This window comes from Aquarana catesbeiana, linkage group LG03 (assembly GCF_042186555.1).
Source record: "Aquarana catesbeiana isolate 2022-GZ linkage group LG03, ASM4218655v1, whole genome shotgun sequence".
NCBI classification, from domain to species: Eukaryota; Metazoa; Chordata; class Amphibia; order Anura; family Ranidae; genus Aquarana; species Aquarana catesbeiana.
Genome location: NC_133326.1, coordinates 729,557,693 through 729,582,500, shown reverse-complemented (window position 1 = coordinate 729,582,500; position 24,808 = coordinate 729,557,693). Strand labels below are relative to the sequence as shown.

The window sequence follows — 24,808 nt, the reverse complement described above, 5'->3', positions numbered from 1 at the left end:
CCCAATCCCTGCTCTTCTGTGAGAACCACCACGATGACCTTTTGTGACAATAGTCGCTCTAACGCTAGAAGGAGAGACTGCTATTTATCTGGATCTCTGGGGACATTTGATCTGTGGCAACGAGGAGAGGGGAATGCTCGGAACTCCAGTTTGTAACCTAGAGTTACCGTGGAGACTACCCATCTGTCCTGGAAATCTTCCTGCCAGAGCTTTGAGAACTGTAGCAGTCTTCCCCCCACCCAAGCGAGGGCGCTCCTTCATAAAGAGGCTTTAGCGTCTTGTCTAGTAGGCTTCTTCCCCCAGGACTTCTTTTGTCCCTGGGGTCGACTCTGAAATTTATTTCTTGAGCCTGACGGAGGAGGCCGTCGCGACTGCCTGGAGGCTGATGCTCCTGGCACTGGGGAAAGAGCCCATTTAAAAGAGGGACATTTACTACTTTTCTTATCTGGTAAGAGTGTGCTTTTCCCACTAGAGATCTTTTGGATATAGTTGTCCAAATCCTCTCCAAACAGCCTTGCACCACGAAATGGAAATCCAGCCAAAAGCTTCTTACATGGTGATTAGGCTGACCAATTTTTCAACCATAAGATTCTACGCATATGCACCAACCCAAGCGAAAGGCATGAGGTTTGGATGATAGAATCTCTGATTGCGTCAACAGCAAAACATAAAGCCACTGGAAGGTTGGCCAACCCCCGGGCCTGCTGTTCAGGTAGAACTTTGAAGACCTGTTTAACATGGTCTCTCAAGTATTGACAGACTCCGATCGCTGCCACTGCAGGTTGAGCTACTTAACCCGCTAAGGAAAAAATATTTTTTAACAGGGATTCCATTTTTTTATCAGTTGGATCCCTAAGCATCTGAGCATTGTTGACAGGACAAGTCAGACTTTTATTTACGGAGGAAATGTCGGCGTCAACTGCCGGTATACCCCAAAATTTTTTTTCAAAATTTTTCCTCCATAGGACAAAGTGTTGAAAACCTTTTAGGCAGAAAAAAATGTTTATCTGGGGGATCCCACTCAGAATAAATTAGCTTTTCTAGTAAATTATGAACAGGAAAAGCATGTGTTGTTTGAGGAGGCTTCAGTGAACCCAAAGAAGAGGAGGGTTCTTTAACTGACTCAGATACGGGCAACTTAAATGTGGAGTGGACCAATCCAGCAAGAATCTGCACTAACACCTTCTCATCCTGAGAAGCTGAACAGGGTCCCTCTCCACTTGATTCCTCAGAAGAGGAATCATCAGTCCCATCCCGATCCTCTGAGAGGGATTCCTCTCCTTTTTCCCAGAGTTCCTCTGCTTGAGGGTCCTGGGTAACAGAGGGAGACCTAGTGCGTTTTCTTCCACTGAGTGAAGATGCCATTAAGGCCATTAATCTTTCCTCTAATCCATTAATGGGAAAAACAAAGAGAAAGGATTCTCTTAAGAGGGTCAACAAAGAACACAGGGATAGATACAAACCAGCTTTATTAATTACCAAAATTATACCAAAATTATAATAACACCAAAAATGAAATTGAAAAAAGCAGTATGGATAGACGGCTATCACAGACCCAAATTAAACTTGGACAACGTTGTCACAGGGGGATAGTAAAAACAGTTGGGAGCCGCGGCTTCACACCCACACATGTGTGCTCCACTTTCATTGTAGTAGTTCATTGCCTCAGACGCAGGTTGTGACTGTGGAGAGCAGACCTCTGTAGCAGCTCCCTGAAGCAGCTCCGGCCATCCGGCCACTCAGCTCCGGCCATCCGGCCATCCGGCTTGGACCCTTGGATCCTTGGATCCTCCTGATCCTCCTGATCCTCTTGCAGCGGCACCGGCCCCCCCCCCCCGGCCTACATCCGAGGGCCACATCAGCCAGCCGGCCGGCCGCTTGGGATACCGCGGCCACTGCCAGCTCCTCTGCCAACCGGTATCTCACCACCACCTCTCCTCTGATTATCCGACCACCAGCTCCGGCATCCTATCACCCTTCCGGGAATCCTCGTACGCCTCTCCGGAATCCCTCTCCCTCCCCCCTCTGACCTTCTCCGGATGCCGCACTCAGCCAGCAGGCCAGCCGCTCAGGTTCCTCTGCGGCCCTCCATAGCTCAGCGGCTAGCTCGGCAGGACATCACTGCCACCCACACTTCAGCCCGGTCTACCGGCCTCCCAGCCCGACATTCAGGCACCCATCCACGGATCTAGTCCCTGCCGCCGCCCCTCTAGCGGTACACTAGGATCCCCCCACTGACCTCCTCCGGGCGCTGCACTCACCCAGTCCGTCCGGCCGCCCAGGACACTCCGCGGCTCCTACCCGGCTCCGGCTGCCTGCCGGCAGCACATCACTGCCGCTCCTCACACCACCGCCTGGTAGCTCGTCCGGCTGACCAGCGCCCCCCTCCTGCCAGCCTTCCCACCGGTTCCACCCGCCCACTACAGCATAAGGGCCCGGGTAACAACGCTAGGACAGCCCGCGGCTTGGGCCTAGCAGGCGGCCATCTTAGTACTCCTATTGCCGGCCTGGTCACCGCTCAGGCCTAGCCGGCAGCCATCTTGCTACACCTAGGCTGAACGATACAGCTTCTGGGCCTCCCTCCCTAGGCCGCAAGCACCCAGCCGCATCACATCACCTCCTGATTTGACCCCAGTCCCCCCCCCCCCGGACACCACCGCAGCCGCTGTCTAGCCACCCCGATCAGCCGCTAGGTTGGTGGGACAGACCACGGCTGCGGCCCAGCTCCGGCAGCCACACCCCCCCTCCCTCTCCCAACAGAGCCTGTTCCCCCTCCACACCTGGAACACCCCCCCGCTACTAGACCACACCGCAGAGGGCACTGGTGACTGGCGACTCACCTGATCCCAATCCACCGCAGATCGCCCTAGACGCAGCCACCGCACCACCCACCATCCTACAGGTAAGCACCAAGCTCACTAACAGTTGATCCAGGGGCCGAGCCCGATCGCCCCTCGGGGGGTCAGGAAGGAATTTTTTCCTCTGCTGCGCTATTGGCTTCGCAGCAGAGGTTTTTTTTGCCTTCCTCTGGATCAACAGGAGGGTGGTAAGCACACCTCCTCCGCCAGGTCCTCCGCACCACATTAACCGGGCACCAAAACCCCTCCAGAAGCAGTGGTGACCATCCGATCCCGACATCCTCCTGCAAGCTCGTCATCGCTACATCAGTATCATCATCATCATCATTAGATCAACCTTCTTTCAACAACGCTGCCTTCTCATCATGTGCAACTTCAAATACACAGCAGACGCCCTTCACAGGCTAAGAAACGCTGCCTCAATCCTGCCAACCGCCACTCAAAAAAGACTAAAAAAAGAACAATTACTAAGGACCAAGCCACAATCAACCATCAGAAACAGGGAGACATCGATCCAACCACAACAACTAGCATGCGCCATGATCAACACCAGATCTGCAGTCAAGCACAGGCTGGAAATCTACGACTTTATCAACGAAAACAACATTGACTGCCTCTTCATTACAGAAAGTTGGCTAACACCTGACTGCAACACCATCCTAGCTGAATTGGTGCCCGAGAACTACAGTATCCTAACCGAGCATAGAATAGGAAAAAAAGGAGGAGGCCTAGCAGTGATTTTCAAACCTTGTTTTCACCAAACCAACTTTACAGAACTCAGTGCCTTTCATGGAGAATCTCTCCCTGCGTCTTCAAACAACACCCCAAGACACCATTCACATACTACCATGCTACAGACCACCAGGACCAAAGACCAATCTCCTTACTCCACTCACCGAATTCTTCTCAATACACACCCTGAAAACCAAAAACCTGCTGGTACTTGGGGATTTTAACCTCTGGGCAAACTCTGCCCAAGACTGTATCGCAACCGCCTGCGTCAACCAAATGGAAGAACTGGGCCTGCAACAACTGATAAACGCTCCCACACACGGTTCAGGACACACTCTAGACCTCATCTTCAAACAGAATATGGACATCAACATACTGGACAACACTCCACTACCATGGACGGACCACCACGCTATCAAATTCAAAATCACCATCAACACCACCTCCCAAAAACAGAAATGGACAACAACAACAAAATGGAATAGATCCCAGAAGAAACTACACTCCGAACTCTTCAAAACCACATTATCAAAAAAAATACTTCTGCTAAACTCAAACCTATCAACGGAACAAACACTCAACTCCCTAAACAAGGTATTACTACAAACAGCAGACTCAGTGGCGCCAAAACGCAGAACACCTATCCGCAATAAAAACTCAAGATGGTTTAATGCCACGCTCACCCTACTCAAGCAAGAACGTAGAAGAGCTGAAAGAGCATGGAGAAGAAATCCCACTAAGGAAAACCGTACCAACTACAAAGAACTTACTGTGAAATACCACAAGGCAATCTTCAAAGCCAAAAAAGAACATTTCTCGGACACCATCTCAACTGCCCTAAATCGTCCGCGAGAACTTTTCAAACTAGTCACCCAGTCAATGAACCCGACTTGCTTAGAGCCACCCGAAAACAATACTCAAGAATTCTGCAATGAATTATCGGATTACTTCATCGACAAAATCGACAACATTCGGAAATCGATTCATCAGAAAAGAACAACCAACCTCATTCAACCAAAGCAAAAAGAAGATATTAACACAAACATCACGCAACCACCGAAATTTTCTTTGTCCCCTATCACCGTTGACACGACTATAAACATCATCAGAAGCCTTCGAGACAGCACATCCCCAAACGACATCATTCCCACAAAACTCCTTAAAGAATGTTCCGACATCCTGGCCCCTACTCTGACACACCTCATAAATCAATCATTCAAAGAAGGGACTGTACCAACCTCCCTCAAGCAAGGCATCGTCAAACCTCTGCTGAAGAAACCCAATCTTGACCCTAAGGACCCCAACTGCCGGAGACCGATAACAAGCCTCAACACCATCTCCAAGATTATGGAGAAAGCAGTAGTACATCAGCTTCAACACCACCTGGACACACATCAACTCCTGGACCCACTGCAATCAGGCTTCCGCCCAGGCCATGGCACAGAAACAGCACTCCTCAAAATATGGGACGACGCCCTTGAAGCAGCAGATAACGGAGAATCTAGTCTCCTGGTACTGTTGGACCTCAGCGCAGCATTTGATACAGTGAACCACAATACTTTACTTGTCCGCCTCTCAGAAGTGGCAGGAGCCACAGGTCTGGCGCTAAAATGGCTTGCATCCTTCCTAGAGAATCACTCTCAGACAGTGAAACTAGGAACATTCACCTCAGAGACCCGGGCAGTCTCCTGCGGAGTTCCCCAGGGCTCACCCCTGTCACCAGTGCTATTCAACATCTACATCCGCCCACTTCTCAATATCATCAGGAAAACGGACCTCTGTTTCCACTCATATGCCGATGACACCCAACTCTACTTTCGCATCACCGGTCAAAAAAACCATCATCAACAATTAGAAGAATGCCTCTGTTCAATTGATGATTGGATGACCATCAGCTCCCTCAAACTTAACGGTTCGAAAACAGAACTTCTTCTCCTACATGCCAACAAAAATTCCAAAATGAAGACCCCGTGGACACCCCCCACCATCCTCGGACAGACCATCACTCCAAGCCTCAAAGCCAAGAGTCTCGGAGTCATCTTTGACTCAGGAATGACAATGGATGCTCAAATAGGATCAGTGGTGAGCGGATCCCACCATCTCCTCCGCCTCCTACGCAGACTCATCCCCTTCATCCCAGAAGAAGACAAACCGGCAGTTGTGGGAACAATCATCAACTCCCGACTCGACTATGCAAATTCGCTCTACATAGGACTACCCCAATATCAGCTTGCGCGCTTACAGCTCATTCAAAACACGGCGGCAAGACTGTTAACAGGAAAAAAACCCTGGGAATCCATTTCACCATCCCTAAAGTGCCTACACTGGCTAACTGTAAAGAATTGGATCAAATTCAAGACCCTCTGCCTCACCCACAAATGCATACAAGGAAATGCTCCGCTATATCTGCAGGAGAAAATAAAACACTACACACCCAATCGCAGCCTTCGATCAGCTAACCAAAACCTCCTCATCATTCCAAAATATCGCTACAAAGCAAAGGGAGAACGAAGATTTGCAGTCCAAGGACCTCGACTATGGAACGCTCTTCCGACCCACATCCGCATGGAAGAAAACCATCAGGCCTTCAGGAAAAAACTAAAGACCTTCCTTTTCTAAAAAGCTGGCAACAGAGAACGCATTCTAGCGCCTTGAGGCGATTTAGTTCGCATTTGCAGCGCTCTACAAATCCTTCATTCATTCATTCATTCATTCACATCAAACACTCATCATCCATACAATTAGGATATACTAATGTTGGTAAATTCAAGCTTGAATGATCAATTGTAAATAAATAGTAGTCCTGTATAGAAATTCCAATATGGTGAGGACAGTCATATACCAATAATATGAGTGCTGATTATGTGGGTGGACGATCTGGCCGTAAAGTCTGTAATAATGTTGGTCAATACAGTTGAATCATACACGTAAAGGTACAGAACCATAAGCATAAATAGATGAAATCAGCGTATAAATTAAACTGCATAGCAAGACGCTTCAAAGTAACAGCATAGGATGATTTGAATATAGCATGCAGGAGCAGCGGGATCTAAGTCCATATAAACAGCAGTAGGAAGATGCTGTTGGTTCTGTGTATAAACAAGCCAGATCAAATAGCGCATGGTTCCCAATGACGTGCTGACGTCACGCTGGTGACGCGTTTCGCCAGCCAATAGACGCTGGTTTCTTCAGAGCAGGGCTACAAGTAAAACCTCGTTTCTTCAGACACGAGGCCCGGGTACCATCCAATTCGGCCTGGAAAAGACACTTTGAATGGATCTGGCTGCATGGCTTGCCCCAGAATAGGATATTCCTTTGGAGCTCAGCACAGCACATCTTATTCATGACCAACACCTAGGACACTGGCAAAAAAACTGAGGTATCCCCAGGAAGGGGAGGGGTTATATAGGGGGTTGAACTTCCTGTCTAGGGTGTGACCAGTGTCCAATAACCTAATGATACCCTATAACCCATCAGTAATTACTGAGGCTCTGTGTCCCGTGATGTACGAGAAAGAAACTTTCTTTTGCATTGATACATGTCCCCTGGGGCAGGACCCATGTCCCCAAACCCTTTTTAGGACAATAACTTGCATATTATCCTTTAAAATTTGCACTTTTGATTTCTCACATTCGAGTCCCATAGACTTTAACGGTGTTTGAATGTTCGTGCAAACTTCCGGTCTGTTCGCATATTCTGGATGCAAACCAAACCGGGGGGGTGTCCGGCTCATTCCTAGCGGGGGGGCTTATCGGAATCTGGAAGCCCCCTTTAACAAGGGGACCCCCAGATCCCGGCCTTCCCCCCTATGTGAATTGGTAACGGGTACATTGTACCCCTACCATTTCACAAAAAAAGTGTCAAAATTAGTAAAAAAGACAGGAGACACTTTGGGACAAGTCCTTTATTAAAACATAAAAAAATTAAAATGTCCCACGATATAGATCCATCTCACGCTGCCCGACGAGCCGAAAAAAGAAAAACAGCTCCGCCTCCATGGGAGGCCCCCGCCGAGTGACGCTTCTTCTCGGTGACAGCTGTTACCGGTGACGTAAACAGGTGACCCCGCCTCTGACATCACGTGGCATCAACATGGGGACAAGATGTTTTGGGGGGGACCCCAAAACATCCTCCTCCTGTTGAGGGCATGTGGCCTGGTACGGTTCAGGAGGGGGGGGGGCCGGGTAAGGGTCTGGTATGGATTTTGGGAGGACCCCTACACCAATAAATTTTATCTATATTGCTGGGACCCAAAAATTCATTATAGCTGAGATCAGTTTTAAAACACGGGAAAACTGTGCCACTTTACAGGCATACTATAGACACCACCCAGGCATGGTGTTTAAAGGAATATTTCATTTTTAAGGATGAGCCGAACACCCCTCGGTTCGGTTCGCATCAGAACATCCGAACAGGCAAAAAATTCGGAAGAACACACGAACACCATTAAAGTCTATGGGACACGAACACGAAAAATCAAAAGTGTTCATTTTAAAAGCTTATATGCAAGTTATTGTCATAAAAAGTGTTTGGGGACCCGGGTCCTGCCCCAGGGGACATGTATCAATGCAATTTCTTTTTTTTTAAACAACCGTTTTTCCAGGAGCAGTGATTTTTTTAATGCTTCCCGTGGTGTCAGACGGGGGTGTGGTCACCCGTTTATGTCACGGGTGGCCCCGCCCTCAGCTATATAACAGCTGTCACCCAGAAGAAGCATCACTTGACGGGAGCCTCCCATGGTGGCGGAACTGTTGAGGCTTCTTTGGGTTTTTTTCGGTCCGTCGGGTGGCGTGGATTTACATCGCGGAACATTTTTTTTTATCTTTTAATAAAAGACTTGTCCCAAGGTGTCTCTTGTCCTTTTTTACCATCTTTGACACTTTTTTTGTAAAATGGAAGGGGTTCAATGTACCCTGTTATCAATTCACATAGGGGGGGTCGGGATCTGGGGGTACCCTTGTTAAAGGGGGCTTCTAGTTTCTGATAAGCCCCCCGCCCGCAGACCCCCACAACCACTGGGAAAGGGTTGTGGGGTTGAGGCTCTTTTCCCCATCAACATGGGGACAAGGTGGTTTGGGGTCAGACCCCAAAGCACCCTCCCCATGTTGAGGGCATGTGGCCTGGTACGGTTCAGGAGGGGGGGCGCTCTCTCGTCCCTCCTCTTTTCCTGCGGCCTGCCAGGTTACGTACTAGGATAAGGGTCTGGTATGAATTTTGGGGGGCCCCTATGCCATTTTTTTTAAATTTTGGAGCAGGGTTCCCCTTAAAATCCATTTCAGACCTGAAGGGCCTTGTATTTATTTTGGTTCAGGGTTCCCCTTAATATTCATACCAGACTCAAAGCCTGGTAATGGACTGGGGAGGAACCCATGCCCTTTTTTTCAATGAGTTTTATCTATATTGCCGAAACCCGACAATTCATTACAGCTGCAATCCATTTTAAATGACAATTTTTCCTTTAGAAATGTCATTTTGTGCAGGGACTGTTCTAAACACGAGAAAAATGTGCCACTTTACAGGCATACTATAGACACCCCCAGGTAAAATATTTAAAGGAATATTTCATTTTTATTGTTTCACTTTAAGAATTATTAAAATCACTGCTCCCAAAAAACATCAACATATCATAGTAAATATAAAACATGTTTTACAAATCAGAAAAAAAAAAAACACTGTGCCTGTGGGTTGGGCTTATTAACATTGGTAATAATGATATACGTGTAGCAAAGTCCCAGGCCCCTTTAGACCTAATGGTGACCTCCAGCGTCAGGGAGAGCTGACATCCTTCTGTGTAGAGTAGGTTACAAGGCATGGTGAGTGTAATGCAAGATGAAATGGTGGGCGCCAGACACTTTTTGAATGCAAATAGATTTATTGTCTCATAAACAGAACTTTGGGAGAGAGGGTTAGTGCCAGAACACCCTTAGGTAGATGCAATGTTAATTGGCAGACTCCGAGACTTCTATAGGGAGACAGCCATACAGGTGAAGGCCTCCAGCTGGACACCACTTCTGTATAGGTAGGACGCTGTCTCCTATGGCAACAATGTTGTAGAAGTTACTAATTGTATCCAACTATTTGCAGCAAGAAACAGTTCTCAGCTTACCCCACAATCACTCACTGTGTGTCTTCACTCAATGATCTCCCAGTCTCTCTCACTAGACTTCAGATCCAATAGCCACTGGATCCTCTGAGCTCTTCCACTTTTAGCACTCAGTATCTTCCTCAAGCATCACCCCCGCTTCCCTTCTGGGTCCCTGGGTTGGCACTCACAGATACTCTTCAAGCTTCACCTCTGCTGTCCCGCTGGGTCCCTGACTAGGCACTTGTTGAAGTTTTCCCACTTCTTCACGTCCCTGGCAGGTAAGAAGTCTGCTCTGGTACTGGCCTCAGCTTACTCACAATGATCTCCGGTAACAAGGTGGATGGTCTCTTAGTGGCGACAGCTTCCCCTCTACCTCTGACCACAACTGGCTCCCTGGCCTGCAGAACCGTTACTTCTGGTTGGACTACAAGCCCACAGTCCCAACCCTATACTACGCTCCTGCTTCTGGATAGGCCCTCAGACAGCCTAGCAGCCAGATGTTCCCAGGAGAGGCCTCAGGCTTACAGCCCAGCAGCCCGGGCAGCATGACACACATCCACCCAGACAGCCATCCAGGTGGCACAGAACCCCGATTACCCAACTCCACCCAACTAAATAAGCTCTCCCAGCAGGCCAAGGGATCTAGAAAATTTCTGCCCATTGGCTGAGACACCCCATTCATTCCTAATCTGTCCTTGCTATGCCCTTGTCTTATCCAATGTCACCAGCTACAGTGCCACCTAGTGACAGAAGAGAAAAGTGCAGCAAGTCAGGATTAGGGGGGAAATCAATTGGTCTCCTAACAATTGGCCAAGGCAACTATTGCCTGGCAATTAAATTTAATAGCAGCCCTGCCTAAACATCAGGGTGCTACATCAGTACATTTCTTTAGTATGTTAACGCTTGCAAGGAATGTCATTGCAGAAAGAGCCCAAAATGCTGCATTTTGAGGAGTTGCTGCAAAAGAACCTCTTTGCCTCATTTCTTGATGGCGGTGGGATCCCCTCTGATGACCAATATGCCTTCAAAGGAAGAACAGTGGTGGCAGTGGTTGCATTAGTGCCAGATTTTCAGATCTTCTTTTTAAACCACCAAGCCCAGCTTCAGGCAGCAATCATAGGTGACGTCTGTACCATATGTTTGTTGTCTGCATTGGTCCCATGTGGACACTGTCAGAACTTGAGGACCCCATGGATTTTTGGGTGTCCAGGCTGGACCTTTGGTCAGAGCTTGCATTACATGAGCTGGAGCTTCTGGATGTCCTTACAGCCAATGTGCTATCTATGAGGGTCTTTTTATTGGATGTTTTACAGCAGAAGTGGCCTTTTTTGTTTATAGCGCAGAAAATAAAAACCTCAGAGGTGATCAAATACCACCGAAAGAAAGCTCTATTTGTAGGAAAAAGGACATAATTTTGGGTACAGTGTTGCAGGACCAATTGTCAATTAAAGTAACACAGTATTGCAAATAAATGGCCTGGCCATTAAGTGGGGGTAAACCTTTTGGAGGTGAAGTGGTAAGATATTAGGATTGCAACATATACTGTATTGCTGTATCCCCTTGAGGTTCTGAAGAAGCCCACTAAGATTGACAATGGGTGAAACATGTCAACCATGGGACAAACCACACAGTCTCCCACCATGTACAGTAAGTTATAAAGAATGTCTGAGAACTGACCCCTAACATAAAACACCTCCATCCCTAATATCAGAGAAAAAGCAAATGAACGTCGCCCACGGGACTTTAAATGAGGTGTAAATGGTGATCAAAGGGTAAGCAAGTATAAAAGTGCAAATATTTATTGAAAACAACAGCATAATCCATAATAGGACATGAGCATGGGTGAATAGGTTCATAAAACAGCAACATTGCAATGTAGTCCTAAAACATAGCCATCATATAATAGTAATACATATAATACAGGTATGCATAGTACATCTCTAACCCGGCGCGTTTCGCGAGCTTTCCTCGCTTCATCAGGGGCTGATGTGCATAACTGCTGTCTGTAAATACAGATTAAAGTAATTAGAGTACCGGTTATGATAGGGTAAAAGCAAGAAGCCAGACCTGGTCATCCCATACTTACTTGTAGGACCAAAGCTACAGACACATAGCCCAGGCACGGGTCGGCGGAGGGCATCTCCCCCGGGAGCTGAAGGGGCCGAGGACCCAACCAGAGGACCGAGGCCAGGCGTGGGGGGCAGCATGGCAGAATGAGAGAGAGAAAGGAGAGCGTGAACCCAAATTGATCCCAAATGCAATGCAGGGCGACTCACTGTATGGGGATATAAATATAAGATTAAAGAGTTTGGAAATATGAGATGTATGTAGTGGCATAAATGCAAGGTATGTTGGTAAGCAAGGTCTAAAGTAATGTCATTGGTATTGTCATAGAAATACAAAATATGTGCTACTTGCATGGTATGCACAAAGTGTCCCGCAGACACTTTGGAAATATGAGATTGGAAATATGAGATGTATCTAGTGGCATACATGCAAGGTATGTTGGTAAGCAAGGTCTAAAGTAATGTCATTGGTATTGTCATAGAAATACAAAATATGTGCTACTTGCATGATATGCACAAAGTGTCCCGCAGAGCAGAGAGAAAAAAGAGGGTACAGGGTGAGAGAGTGAATGAGAAAGAAAAGGGAAGGGAAGGAGAGGAAAACAGGGGGAAGTGAAGTGAATAGTCCCGTGGGCGACGTTCATTTGCTTTTTCTCTGATATTAGGGATGGAGGTGTTTTATGTTAGGGGTCAGTTCTCAGACATTCTTTATAATTTGTACCCAGGTGGAAAACACCATAATGCCCTCGTCTGATGCTGACCCTAGATCTTAGGGGCTACATTGGTTCGGCTATTACTGAACCTTAATGACTTTATTAACATACCTTCTAATATGATCATGTTTGAATTTTCTATCTACTTGCAGACCCAGCTCTTTCACTGCACCCATGTTTGGGCTGAGCGGTCTGTTTACCCTCTGGGAGCTGCGATGCACAAATGGGGATTCATTTCCCCAGCTGTCCCCGCTTCTCTGGCTTCTCCGGAGGTACGGGGCCACCAGGGCATCGGCGTCATGCTTTTCCACGCCCACCTGGGGATGCTTGCAATCCAGCGGTATCCCCCTCCCCGATGGGCGGGATGTGTCATCCAGGCGGCGGCTGTGGATCGCGAGTGCCTGCCCTATGCGGCGGGTGCGTTGCGATCTCCCTTGCTCCGCCTGACGCATGACGTTAGGGGCGGAGAACTCGGCGGATGTCCGGGTATAAGGTGGGGGGTGACAGTATGGCAACCTTTCCTTCACTACCTCTCCAACACTCAGTCGGGACGCTGCACTATACTGGTAGGCACCTTATCTATTTACTCTAATATGAATACCTGCACCTCACAGCGCACCTATCCTCACTTGCTGTTTCTGACTGACTCCTCCAATCACATTCTGCTTCTTCACACATAAGTACTTTTCCAGTTCATCACACCAATAATCATTTTGCCCCTTATTTCACCGTGCCTCTCCTCCCTTCATTTCACTCACTCTTTCTTTCCTTCCCCCTGGTCCCGTCCCCCCTCTTTTCATTTCTTTTCTCTTTCTTTGTCCTTTTTCTGTTACTATTCACTTCACTTCCCCCTGTTTTCCTCTCCTTCCCTTCCCTTTCCTTTCTCATTCACTCTCTCACCCTGTACCCTCTTTTTTCTCTCTGCTCTGTGGGACACTTTGTGCATATCATGCAAGTAGCACATATTTTGTATTTCTATGACAATACCAATGACATTACTTTAGACCTTGCTTACCAACATACCTTGCATGTATGCCACTACATACATCTCATATTTCCAATCTCATATTTCCAAAGTGTCTGTGGGACACTTTGTGCATACCATGCAAGTAGCACATATTTTGTATTTCTATGACAATACCAATGACATTACTTTAGACCTTGCTTACCAACATACCTTGCATTTATGCCACTACATACATCTCATATTTCCAAACTCTTTAATCCTATATTTATATCCCCATACAGTGAGTCGCCCTGCATTGCATTTGGGATCAATTTGGGTTCACGCTCTCCTTTCTCTCTCTCATTCTGCCATGCTGCCCCCCACGCCTGGCCTCGGTCCTCTGGTTGGGTCCTCGGCCCCTTCAGCTCCCGGGGGAGATGCCCTCCACCGACCCGTGCCTGGGCTATGTGTCTGTAGCTTTGGTCCTACAAGTAAGTATGGGATGACCAGGTCTGGCTTCTTGCTTTTACCCTATCATAACCGGTACTCTAATTACTTTAATCTGTATTTACAGACAGCAGTTATGCACATCAGCCCCTGATGAAGCGAGGAAAGCTCGCGAAACGCGTCGGATTAGAGATGTACTATGCATACCTGTATTATATGTATTACTATTATATGATGGCTATGTTTTAGGACTACATTGCAATGTTGCTGTTTTATGAACCTATTCACCCATGCTCATGTCCTATTATGGATTATGCTGTTGTTTTCAATAAATATTTGCACTTTTATACTTGCTTACCCTTTGATCACCATTTACACCTCATTTAAAGTCCCGTGGGCGACGTTCATTTGCTTTTTACCATGTACAGTAAGGCTCGAAAGAGCCGGTGATTATCTCTGCAATGTTCGGGGTGAACTTCTGAATACAAATGCGTGGAAGCTTGAAGGGTGCGGAGACAGGGGAGACTGGCGCCAAGTCTGTAAACCGGGAGCTGCCAGCTTGGTCAGGAAGGGGGGAAAACCTTCTGGATCTGCAGTGCTTAAAGGCTTGTTTTTTTTTTTTTAAGCTACATTAAAACAACTCTTTTTCCATTGTACACTATATAATTGTTTTGCTTTGTTAGATGCCCAGCTCTCCATGTCATTTTTTTTTAACACAAGTTTTCCCATTAGCCACGAAAATAGACACAGAATTTAGTATCACTATTCACCCCCCCCATAGACTTCACAACCTTTCTCTTCCTTTGCACAATAGTCCTAGAATAGTACAACAATCAGCAACTCTCAATCAGTCTCTTGATCAAATATTGTAAAACCATTACCAGATAAAGCACATTGCAGATAGCATAGAATGTGATCATCCTAAAGCCCAACTTCGCTTTTGGCAAAATAAAACAATAATTAGTTGCATTCATTCATATAATATTAGTTATATTCAAAAAAGCTTTGTATGCAATACTGACCTCCTCTCAGTGCTGCCCCCTGCAGACTCATCGTTACCTGATCCCGTGCCAATCACTATGCTAGTCGAGCGTCAAGCTTTCCAGGAGTAAGGACCTCCCCAGATCAGCCAGAATATTTAAAATAAGAATTTTATAATTTTTATGTAATGTATACTTTTATTTATTTATTGTTTAATATGGGATGAGGGCTTTAGAGGGTTGGGCTTTAACCGCTTCAATACCAGGCACTCTGAACCCTTTCCTGCCCAGGCCATTTTTCAGCTTTCAGCGCTGTCACACTTTGAATGACAATTGCACGGTCATGCTACACTGTACCCATATGACATTTTTATCCTTTTCTTCACACAGATAGAGTTTTCTTTTGGTGGTATTTAATCACCACTGGGTTTTTATTTTTTTGCAAAAAAAAAAAAAATGAAAACATTTTTCTCAGTTTCTGTCATAAAATTTTGTTAATAAGTAATTTTTCTCCTTCACTGATGTGCGCAGATGAGGCGGCATTGATGAGGAAGCAGTAATATGCAGCACTGATGGGCACTGATAGGTGGCACTGATGAGCACTGATAGGCGGCACTTATGGGCAATGATAGGCGGCATGGATAGGCAACACTGATGGGTGGAACTGATGGACAGCACAGATGGACAGCACTAAGGGGCACTGATGGACAACACAGATTGAAAGGACTGAAGGGCACTGATGGGGTGGCAGTAATATGCAGCACTGATGAGCACTGATAGGTTGCACTGACAGGTGGCACTGATAGGCAGCACTTATTGGTAATGATAGGCGGCACTGATGGGTGGCATTGATGGACAGCACAAATGGATGGCACCAAGGGGCACTGATGGGCAGCACTGATGAGATGGCACTGAAGAGCACTGATGAGGTGACACAGATGAGGAGGCAGTAATAGGCAGCACTGATGAGCACTAATAGGTGGCACTGATGGGCACTGATGGACAGCACAGATGGATGGCACTGATGGGTGGCACTGATGGGCACTGAAAGGTAGCACTGACTTACATTTCTGATGGGCACTGATTGGCATCACTGATGGGCACAGATTGATGTCACAGGTGGGCACAGACTGGCATCACTGCTGGGCACTGTTGGGGCTACACTGATGATCAGTGCCCTAATAACCTGTACAGGTCTCCCCTGTGAGGGGATATCGCTGATCAGCTCCCCTCTCCTTACACTCTGTCAGTGTGAGGTGAAGAGAGCCGATAAATGGCATTTCCGTGTTTACATGTGGTCAGCTGTGATTGGACACAGGGGTAAGTGCGGGGCTGGTTGGCAGATGGATGAGCGAACGACAGGAGGGGGTTGGGGGGAGGACTGACCAACCGGAGGGAGGCGGTGGCAAGTTATTTGTTTGCCCACCCCAAAATGGAGCATCAGCTGCCACTGGTGACAGGGATGATCAGGAAGGCAATCAAGGGGTTAATTGTGTGCCCAACAAGTGTAATGTGAGTAATGTTTTTACTTACAGATCTGGCCTCTTTTTCTCGCTGAACTCAGAGATGAATTCAGGGAGAAGAAGGAGCCAGATCGCTGTTCTATGTACACAGAGTTGTAAACACAGAGCCCTGTGCTGTGATTGGCCACGCCGATCAGCACGGATTCAGCCAAAATCATTGGCTGAAACCTCGTGACAAACTTGTGCTGTGACCAATCACAGCACAGATCAGCAAGGGGCGAGCACCTGAAAACCAGAAAGTTCACTGCAATGTACGGGTACGTCGCGGTACATGGGGATGCTGCCTGCCAACAGTAAATGTGTTGTTGGTGAGTGGCAAGTAGTTAATGTTGGTTAACTTTATGACTTTCCGTTGTTTCTAGTTCCAAAAGGTCCATGCAGAGAACTGCTGCACTGGATGACCGACCCAAGTCTGCCAACTGACAAGCTGCTGAATTCACACTGGGAAAAAATACAATTGTAGGTCCAGTTCACTTTTGGTTTGTTCACATTATTGCCAGTCAAGCCCTGATGAAGGGGGGGGGGGCACTTGGACCCCCTCAAAATGTGTTGTATATTTTTCGGATTATATCCCTGACTTTTAATGGAATAAAGTTGTATCTGGTCCTCTTAACAGTGGTGTGGTGCTTCAATTTAAATTCTCATGACCCCATCACTTGTCCAATAGCAGGCCAATACTCCACTCAGACTACATGCCACAAATAGGCGTCTATGACAGATCAATTCTTAGAAAAGTTGTCTGTCTTCATGTGGATGAACTCAGATCATGGCTCAGACCTCACATAGCCCCTGGCTATCCCAGTGGCGGCCCCCGTAATCCATGCGCAAGGCCCCTAATATACATGCAGGGTGCCAGATGCAAGGATTCCAATGTTTTTTTATTTTATGAAGCACATGATTAGAGCCGGAAGCTCTAATTGGCTTAAAAAAAGGGTGTGCTTAGGGCGCAGAGCACTGCGCCCTAAGCCCAACCAGTTGTGTGACATTTGTGTGCCGCCCCCCCCAAAAAAAAAAAAATATTGAGCACCGGCCAGGAAATTTAACACATCCCTTATTTCCTCTAGCACTAAGTGTACGCAGGCTCTATCACTTACCTTCCTGTGCAAGAGACATAGAGACCACCACCAACAACGCCACCACACTCAGCTCCATCTCTCTGAATGGCCTAAAAAAAAAAAAAAATCACTCTCTGCTAAGCAATAGTCAGCATGTGTTAGTAGAAACAGACAAAAACTTTATGGCCAAAGGTATCTAGGCTTCAATTAGCGGCCAAAGAAGTCACCACTAGGTATGAGCTAAATGTTCAGTCCAAACATGCCCTCAGCCCTCATGCCGAATGACAAGTCTGGCTGATGACAGTTGATATCTACAAAGGGGTGAGTCCTCCCAGGTGATGTCAGTGACCATATATGGACATGACCATAGTTGGTTAATGACATCACTGGGTACAAGTAACATCATTGACCATGTATGGCCCTCTCCAAATATGGTCAATGATGTTCCTGGGGAGACTCAGTCTGTCAACCCCTGGACCTGTCATTCAGCACAATGGAAGTGATGAACAAGATATGTGTGGGCACCATTTTTTTTTCTTTCGGGAGGTCAGTGGGAAATGGGAATCAGGCATCATGATTGATGTGGATCTGTCTTATAATTAAATTACATGTCTAAAGCAATGTCTGTTTTTTATTTACATTTTACATTTTTTGTGAATGAGTAGGAGTACTATGTATTTATGCACAGTATCTCACAAAAGTCAGTACACCTCTCACATTTTTGTAAATCTTTTCTTCTATCTTTTCATGTGACAACACCGAAGAAATGACACTTTGCTACAATGTAAAGTAGTGAGTGTACAGCTTGTATAATAGTGTAAATTTGCTGTCCCCTCAAAATAACTCAACACACAGCCATTAATGTCTAAACCGCTGGCAACAAAAGTGAGTACACCCCTAAGTGAAAATGTCCAAATTGGGCCCAAAGTGTCAATATTTTGTGTGGCCACCATTATTTTCCAGCACTGCCTTAACCCTCTTGGGCATGGAGGTCACCAGAGCTTCACAGGTTGCCATTGGAGTCCTCTTCCCCTCCTCCATGACGACATCACAGAGCTGGTGGATTTTAGAAACCATTCGCTACTCCCTTTTTCTATTTGAGGATGCCCCACAGATGCTCAAAAGGGTTTAGGTCTTTAGACATGCTTGGCCAGTCCATCAACTTTAAAAACTGTGGATGAACAGGATAAAATAACACCGCCCACACCTGTCCTTCCACCACTGCGCCCTGAATATTAAACCTGCTGTGAGCTGCCACTTACAAAAAGGAAATATAGAAATCTGAAAACACCCAGTAGATGAATAGTGGCGCTACTCCCCTGGTAGTGAGAGTGAAATAATCAATACATACACTCTAATCTTGATGAGTGAGTTGCATGTGCTCAAACTGACCCTAGAAAATCCTAAACACACATGAAAATGTACAAGTGAACAATATATATATAAATGGTGCATTCAACCATTCCTGCAAAAATAAATGTGAAATCAATCCCCTGGTGCAATATGACACCGCACCAAGGTAACTGGGTGAACTTAAACTCAAAATGTTAATATATAAAGTGACAATATTAAATAATACACTTCGTGATAATTCAATTGAATTACATTGTGATCAAAATTAAACTGCCTTAATAACTAGGCTGCAAGATATAATAATAATGTAAAGCAGTTCTTAAAGTGAAAAGCCAGATGAGGCCAGATAATAGTGAATAGTCCACATATATTGTGCAATTGTGCCAAAAGGAGAAGACGTTTCCAGAAAGTGAGTGTCTCTAATTCACAATGCTGTGCCGAACTGTCCACCACACCTCAGTGACGTGAATCCACAGGCAAAACACAGGAGCATTGAATAAAAGTCAAGTGAGAAATTTTATACCTTCCCAGCAGCCAAGCATCAGGTGGAGTCTAATTACTGGGACCTGCTAGCTGCTGGGAGACATCTGCTGGTGGCCACTGGAACTGCACCCTTCAGCTCTGGGAACCACAGTGCCACCAGCAGGTCGTCCAGTTACTGACAGTAGCGTGGCAGTGGAGCAAAACCAAACCAACAGCCTAACTATAATACACCATATAGAAATAGAGGGAAGCTAACACAAACAGGACATGAGCAGGACTAATATTGAGAATAAGGGAAGCAGAGATTGGGTAACAAAATACATCATAAAGCAGCGATCAGGATCAAGATAATCCGAACACAGATATATGGCTAACAGGCAAAACACTGACACATAGAAGAAAAGTCAAGGGAGGGATTATATACCTTCCCAGCAGCCAAGCATCAGGTGGAGTCCAATTATTAGGACCTGCTGGTTGCTGGAAGACACCTGCTGGTGGCCACCAGTACTGCACCCTTCAGCTTTGGGAATCACAGTGCCACCAGCAGGTCATCCAGGTCCTGATAGTAGTGTGAAAGTGATGCAAAACCAAACCAGCAATCTAACTAGAACACACTATATACAAATCGATGGAAGCTGAACTAAACAGGGCATGAGCAAGACTGGGACTGGGAGGGAACAATAGGAGCAGACATGGGGTAACAAGTCACAGGATAAGGCAATTGTTTTATAGTTATTAGGATTTGTTTTCCCTTTATCTTTAAAGGGTTAAAAAAGCTATTTGATGGAACCTTGTATAGAGTCAAAGAAAAAACACTAAACGGCTTCCTAATCTTATTATTGAACACTGTTGTCAATATATAAAATCTTCAAGATGTATATGTATATAGTCAGGGCTCTTTTTCTCAGAGAATAGCTGCAGGAATACCCCATTTCTGAGTTACCCCTTTTCTCCGCCCCATACCATCCTGTGAGCACCGTTCCTTTGCTCCACTCTCTACCCACCTCCCAGTACCACCCCTGTAGCTCCCTCTAGTGTTCTACAATAGCAATTGTTAGGTTTTTGTTAGAGTAGACTTGGCTGGCAGCTAATCCTGTGTTTTTTTTCTTTGTCAGAGTGAGTGATTTAGGGAGGGTTGGATGATTCACAGGCAGCACTTCTGAGACCTTCCTCTACTTCTGGAATAAATCATCCCTCTTCAAATTCCTCACCAAACTTTTTTCTTTTTCCAAAAATTCCTTTTGGTATCCTTTGTCTAAAAACATTTTTTCTAGTTTGTCCGACTGGGTCTCAAAATGCACACTTGAGGATAATTTTGAGACCCAGTCGGACAAACTAGAAAAAAATGTTTTTAGACAAAGGATACCATAAGGAATTTTTGGAAAAAGAAAAAAGTTTGGTGAGGAATTTGAAGAGGGATGATTTATTGAAGGATAAAAGTGCAACCGTGGGTAACGAAGAATTTGATGGTACCTGTATAGTTTTGGATTACTGTTTACAAAGCAGGGAGGTAGCGAGAATTTTAAGAAAATATTGGAGTGTACTTAAGCAAGATAGCCATCTGAGAGATCTATTATCTGATAAACCCAGGATTATTTACAAGAGAGCACCTTGTTTACATGATAGGCTAGTACACAACATAGTGGAACCACCCCCACCAAAGCCAAAAATGTTTTGGGACCTAAAAGGCTTTTTTGGCTGTGGGAGGTGTTATAGTTGTGTTAGGGTCCCATCTAACACTAAGAGAGTTAAAGAGTTCTATAACCCCCATAGAGATCAGTCGCATATTATAAAAGATTTTATATCTTGTGAAACGATTGGGGTGGTGTACGCGATCAAATGTCCCTGTAATCTTATCTATGTTGGTCGCACTATTAGGGCTTTGAAAGATCGTATGGAGGAACACGTGAGGAACATACGTAAAGGATCTGATAAACATTACCTCTCTGTACATTTTAAAAATGTGCATAACCAAAGTACGCAGGGTATGAAGTTTTGGGGAGTAGAGGCACCAAAATGTAACTGGAGGGGCTCTAATTACATTAGGGTTATTAGCAAACGCGAATCCTGGTGGATATACCAGCTAGGCTCTTTATCACCTGGTGGATTGAATAAGGAGTTCGATCTTACATGTTTTCTTAGTAATTTTTAATTTTTCAATCAATTTCTTTAGATTGGGGGATAATATATCTGCCACTCTGTGTTCTAGATCCACTCCGCATTATTATCCTTGTATAGTTATCCTTGGTGAAACTATACACTAAATTGGCTTATCCGTCCTCTTTATGTAATTGTTTATATTGAATTAAATGAGGTATACTCATTGGGGGTACCTAAACCCCCTTTTTAAGCATTAATGATGAATTTGCAGTTCAAGAACCCCCCCCTTTTTTGTTGGGGGGTGTGCATATGACACATACATTTATATTTATATTTTATTCCTAATATAGAGAGATTTATCTTAATTTCATTATTATATTTATTTCATTATTTTATATTTTTTTATGTATCTATTTTTTGTATATATTTTCAATATAATTTCACATGATGATTTTTTATGTATTTCTTTATAATTTAGGGATACAGATATGTGTACATATGTCTATATATGTCATTTGTTTTATCTAGTATGGGAGATGCCTTGATTGATGGAGGATATTTTATAATAATAGGCGTATTGTTTATTAATTTGTGGTCATGATACAGCAATTAGATTTAGTATTTGTTTACCGCTCCTACCACGTATTATTAATATTATTATTCAGTGGGGCAGTGCCTATAAGGAGGGGAATAAAGTATATTTCATGATATTTACTGGGGCAGCGTCTATAAGGAGGGGAATAAAGTATATTTCATGATATTCACTAGTATAACTGATATTTTTAGTACGGTTTTATAATAAAGTAATTTATGTATGAAGTTTGTTAACAGCACTGTCACCCTGTATTAAGTATGTGGTTTTATTATGTAAGGTCTGCTATTGAGGTGCGGTGTGGTATTTTGTTTCTTCCGAGCTCCGTCCTGGATTGGTATATATACATTCTTTTCCTCTCCAATGGATTGATAGATTCATAGTAACCTAGCAATGCAGCGTTCTTCGTTATGGTTAAATCCGCTGCGTATAAGTGATAGAGAAGTGTAGCCCAATATTAACCTGTCTGCGATCTCAGGAAAAATGGCCACCGTTAGAGTATTTAAGCTATAGAGCACCCATCCAATCACATCCCCCTGATGAAGACACGTGACTCCCTGTGTCGAACACGCGTAGGGGAGGGGCCAGGATGGAGTGAACAGCACAGAGCTGAGCTGGGAGAAGCATATACCCCGCAGCAAGCCGATCGGCGGTTTTTAAAGAGCTTTTATTGTTTGGTGCACAGTAGCACCAGGAAAATGTGAGTACCCCTTTGTGGGGAGTGTTTTTTTATTTAATAAAAAATTGTTTAACGGAATTACGCTATATAGTCTCTCTTTACTTTATGGTATGATGTCTATGGAGCCATATTGATCCAGATTGGAGATCGCATCTAGCTTGCTATACAGAGCCCGGGGGTGGCTCCACAGTGTGATTTGACACAGCTAATTACTGTGTCACACACTCTAAGGTGAGCACAATCAATGTGGGGGGGTCGCCGAGGCACATCACTGCATGTTTTGTGACACTTGGACTCAGCACGCTGGATAATTTGGACATTTAGTGTTTCTTTTGGACACGAATATACACATAACCTTTTTTTTGGATATTTTGGACACTGTTATAAGGAATTTTTTTGGGTGATATTTTACCATTAGAGATTGTATTAATTTATTTAAGGTTCACTTGGCACTTATATGGAAATCAATTTTAGATTATAATAGAATATTTGCATGTTGCACTTTATGTGAGTTATTGCATGTTTTTTATCAACTTTTCACCAACTTATACATACATTATATGCACAGTAATTTATGATTGTGTGTTGGAATAATTATTTATATGCACATTTCACTCAGGAAGAATTGTGTATAAACATATATATATATTTTTATCCTATATGGTGTTTGGCACATTGCACTTAGGAAAAATTGTGTGTAAACATATATATATATTGGCAGATGAGAGAGACAGTCAGAAGGACTGAGAAGTATTCTGAGAGGACTGGGAGAGAGTGCAGTCTGGGATGGATGCAGAGTCAGTCCGGGAGGACTGTTGAAGAGTAGCCAGGAGGGTGTAATGTGAGAAGTATTTCATATGGAATTTGTTAACCACTTCCGGACCTCCTCACGCCGATATACGTCCTTACTTTGAAGGGGGATAAGCTAGCTGCTGCCATAACCCCGGTATTCTCTTCTTCGGCCGGCGGTCCGCTTTCTGATATGAGTGGTCTCTACAGCAGATTTGCAGCGAGATCACTTTTATTGGCGGCGGGACTGTTGTCTTATTTTTTAATTCAAAAAAGTGTATTTTTTTTTCAAAAAAAGTGCACTTGTAAGACCGCTGCCACACGTGTGACAGAAAGTATTGCAACGACGGTCATTTTATTCTCTAGGGTGTTAGAAAAAAATGTATAATGTTTGGGGATTCTAAGTAATTTTCTAGAAAAAAAACAGTTTTTAACCTGTAAACAACACATCTCAAAAAGAGGCTCGGTCCTTAAATGGTTAATGATAACAAGAAAAGCAGTAAAATAGATCCCCTGCAGCCAGCAACAAAAGATCCCCCAGCAACAATAGATTCCTATAGCTACAATGGACCACCCACAACAAAATTCCCCCCTGCAACAATAGACCCCAACCACACCTCCAAGATGACCAATGCCTTGCTAAATAAGCTGAGGGTAAAGGTGATGGACTGGCCAAGCATGTCTCCAGACCTAAACCCTATTGAGCATCTGTGGGACATCCTAAAACAGAAGGTGGAAGAGCGCAAGGTCTCTAACATCCACCAGCTCTGTGATGTCGTCATGGAGGAGTGGAAGAGGACTCCAGTGGCAACCTATGAAGCTTTGGTGACCTCCATGCCCAAGAGGGTTAAGGCAGTGCTGGAAAATAATGGTGGCCACACAAAATATTGACACTTTGGGCCCAATTTGGACACTTTCACTTAGGGGTGTACTGACTTTTGTTGCCAGCGGTTTAGACATTAATGGCTGTGTGTTGAGTTATTTTGAGGGGACAGCAAATTTACACTGTTATACAAGCTGTACACTCACTACTTTACATTGTAGCAAAGTTTCATTTCTTCAGTGTTGTCACATGAAAAGATAGAAGAAAATATTTACAAAAATGTGAGGGGTGTACTCACTTTTGTGAGATACTGTATATACATCTAAAATATGATGTTTCATATTGCTGGAAATGTTCTATGTAAAAAATAAAATTAAAAAATAATAATTTAAAATATTATACTTAAAAAAATAATGAATGCACATTTTTTTTCCCACAACAAATATGTGAATTTAATTTTTTTTTTAGGGTGTACCCAGCCCTGGCCATTAAGAGAGGTCAACAACTGCAGCAGGATGGTAAGACGGAGATGGGAAGGGGTCCGGACAGATAGATATTTCTGTATATGGTGACCTCTCCTGATT

The 24,808-nt window shown here is 44.8% G+C and overlaps 1 protein-coding gene across 1 annotated transcript in view; it reads right to left on the bottom strand.

Annotated features, from left to right (window-relative positions):
• Positions 1 to 24,808, bottom strand: part of LOC141133793 (uncharacterized) — a 115,507-nt gene that overhangs the window by 22,816 nt on the left and 67,883 nt on the right. The window contains exon 4 of the mRNA XM_073623349.1: positions 17,445 to 17,515. Coding sequence (XP_073479450.1) covers positions 17,445 to 17,515 — 71 coding nt within the window. The remainder of the gene's footprint in view (positions 1 to 17,444; positions 17,516 to 24,808) is intronic.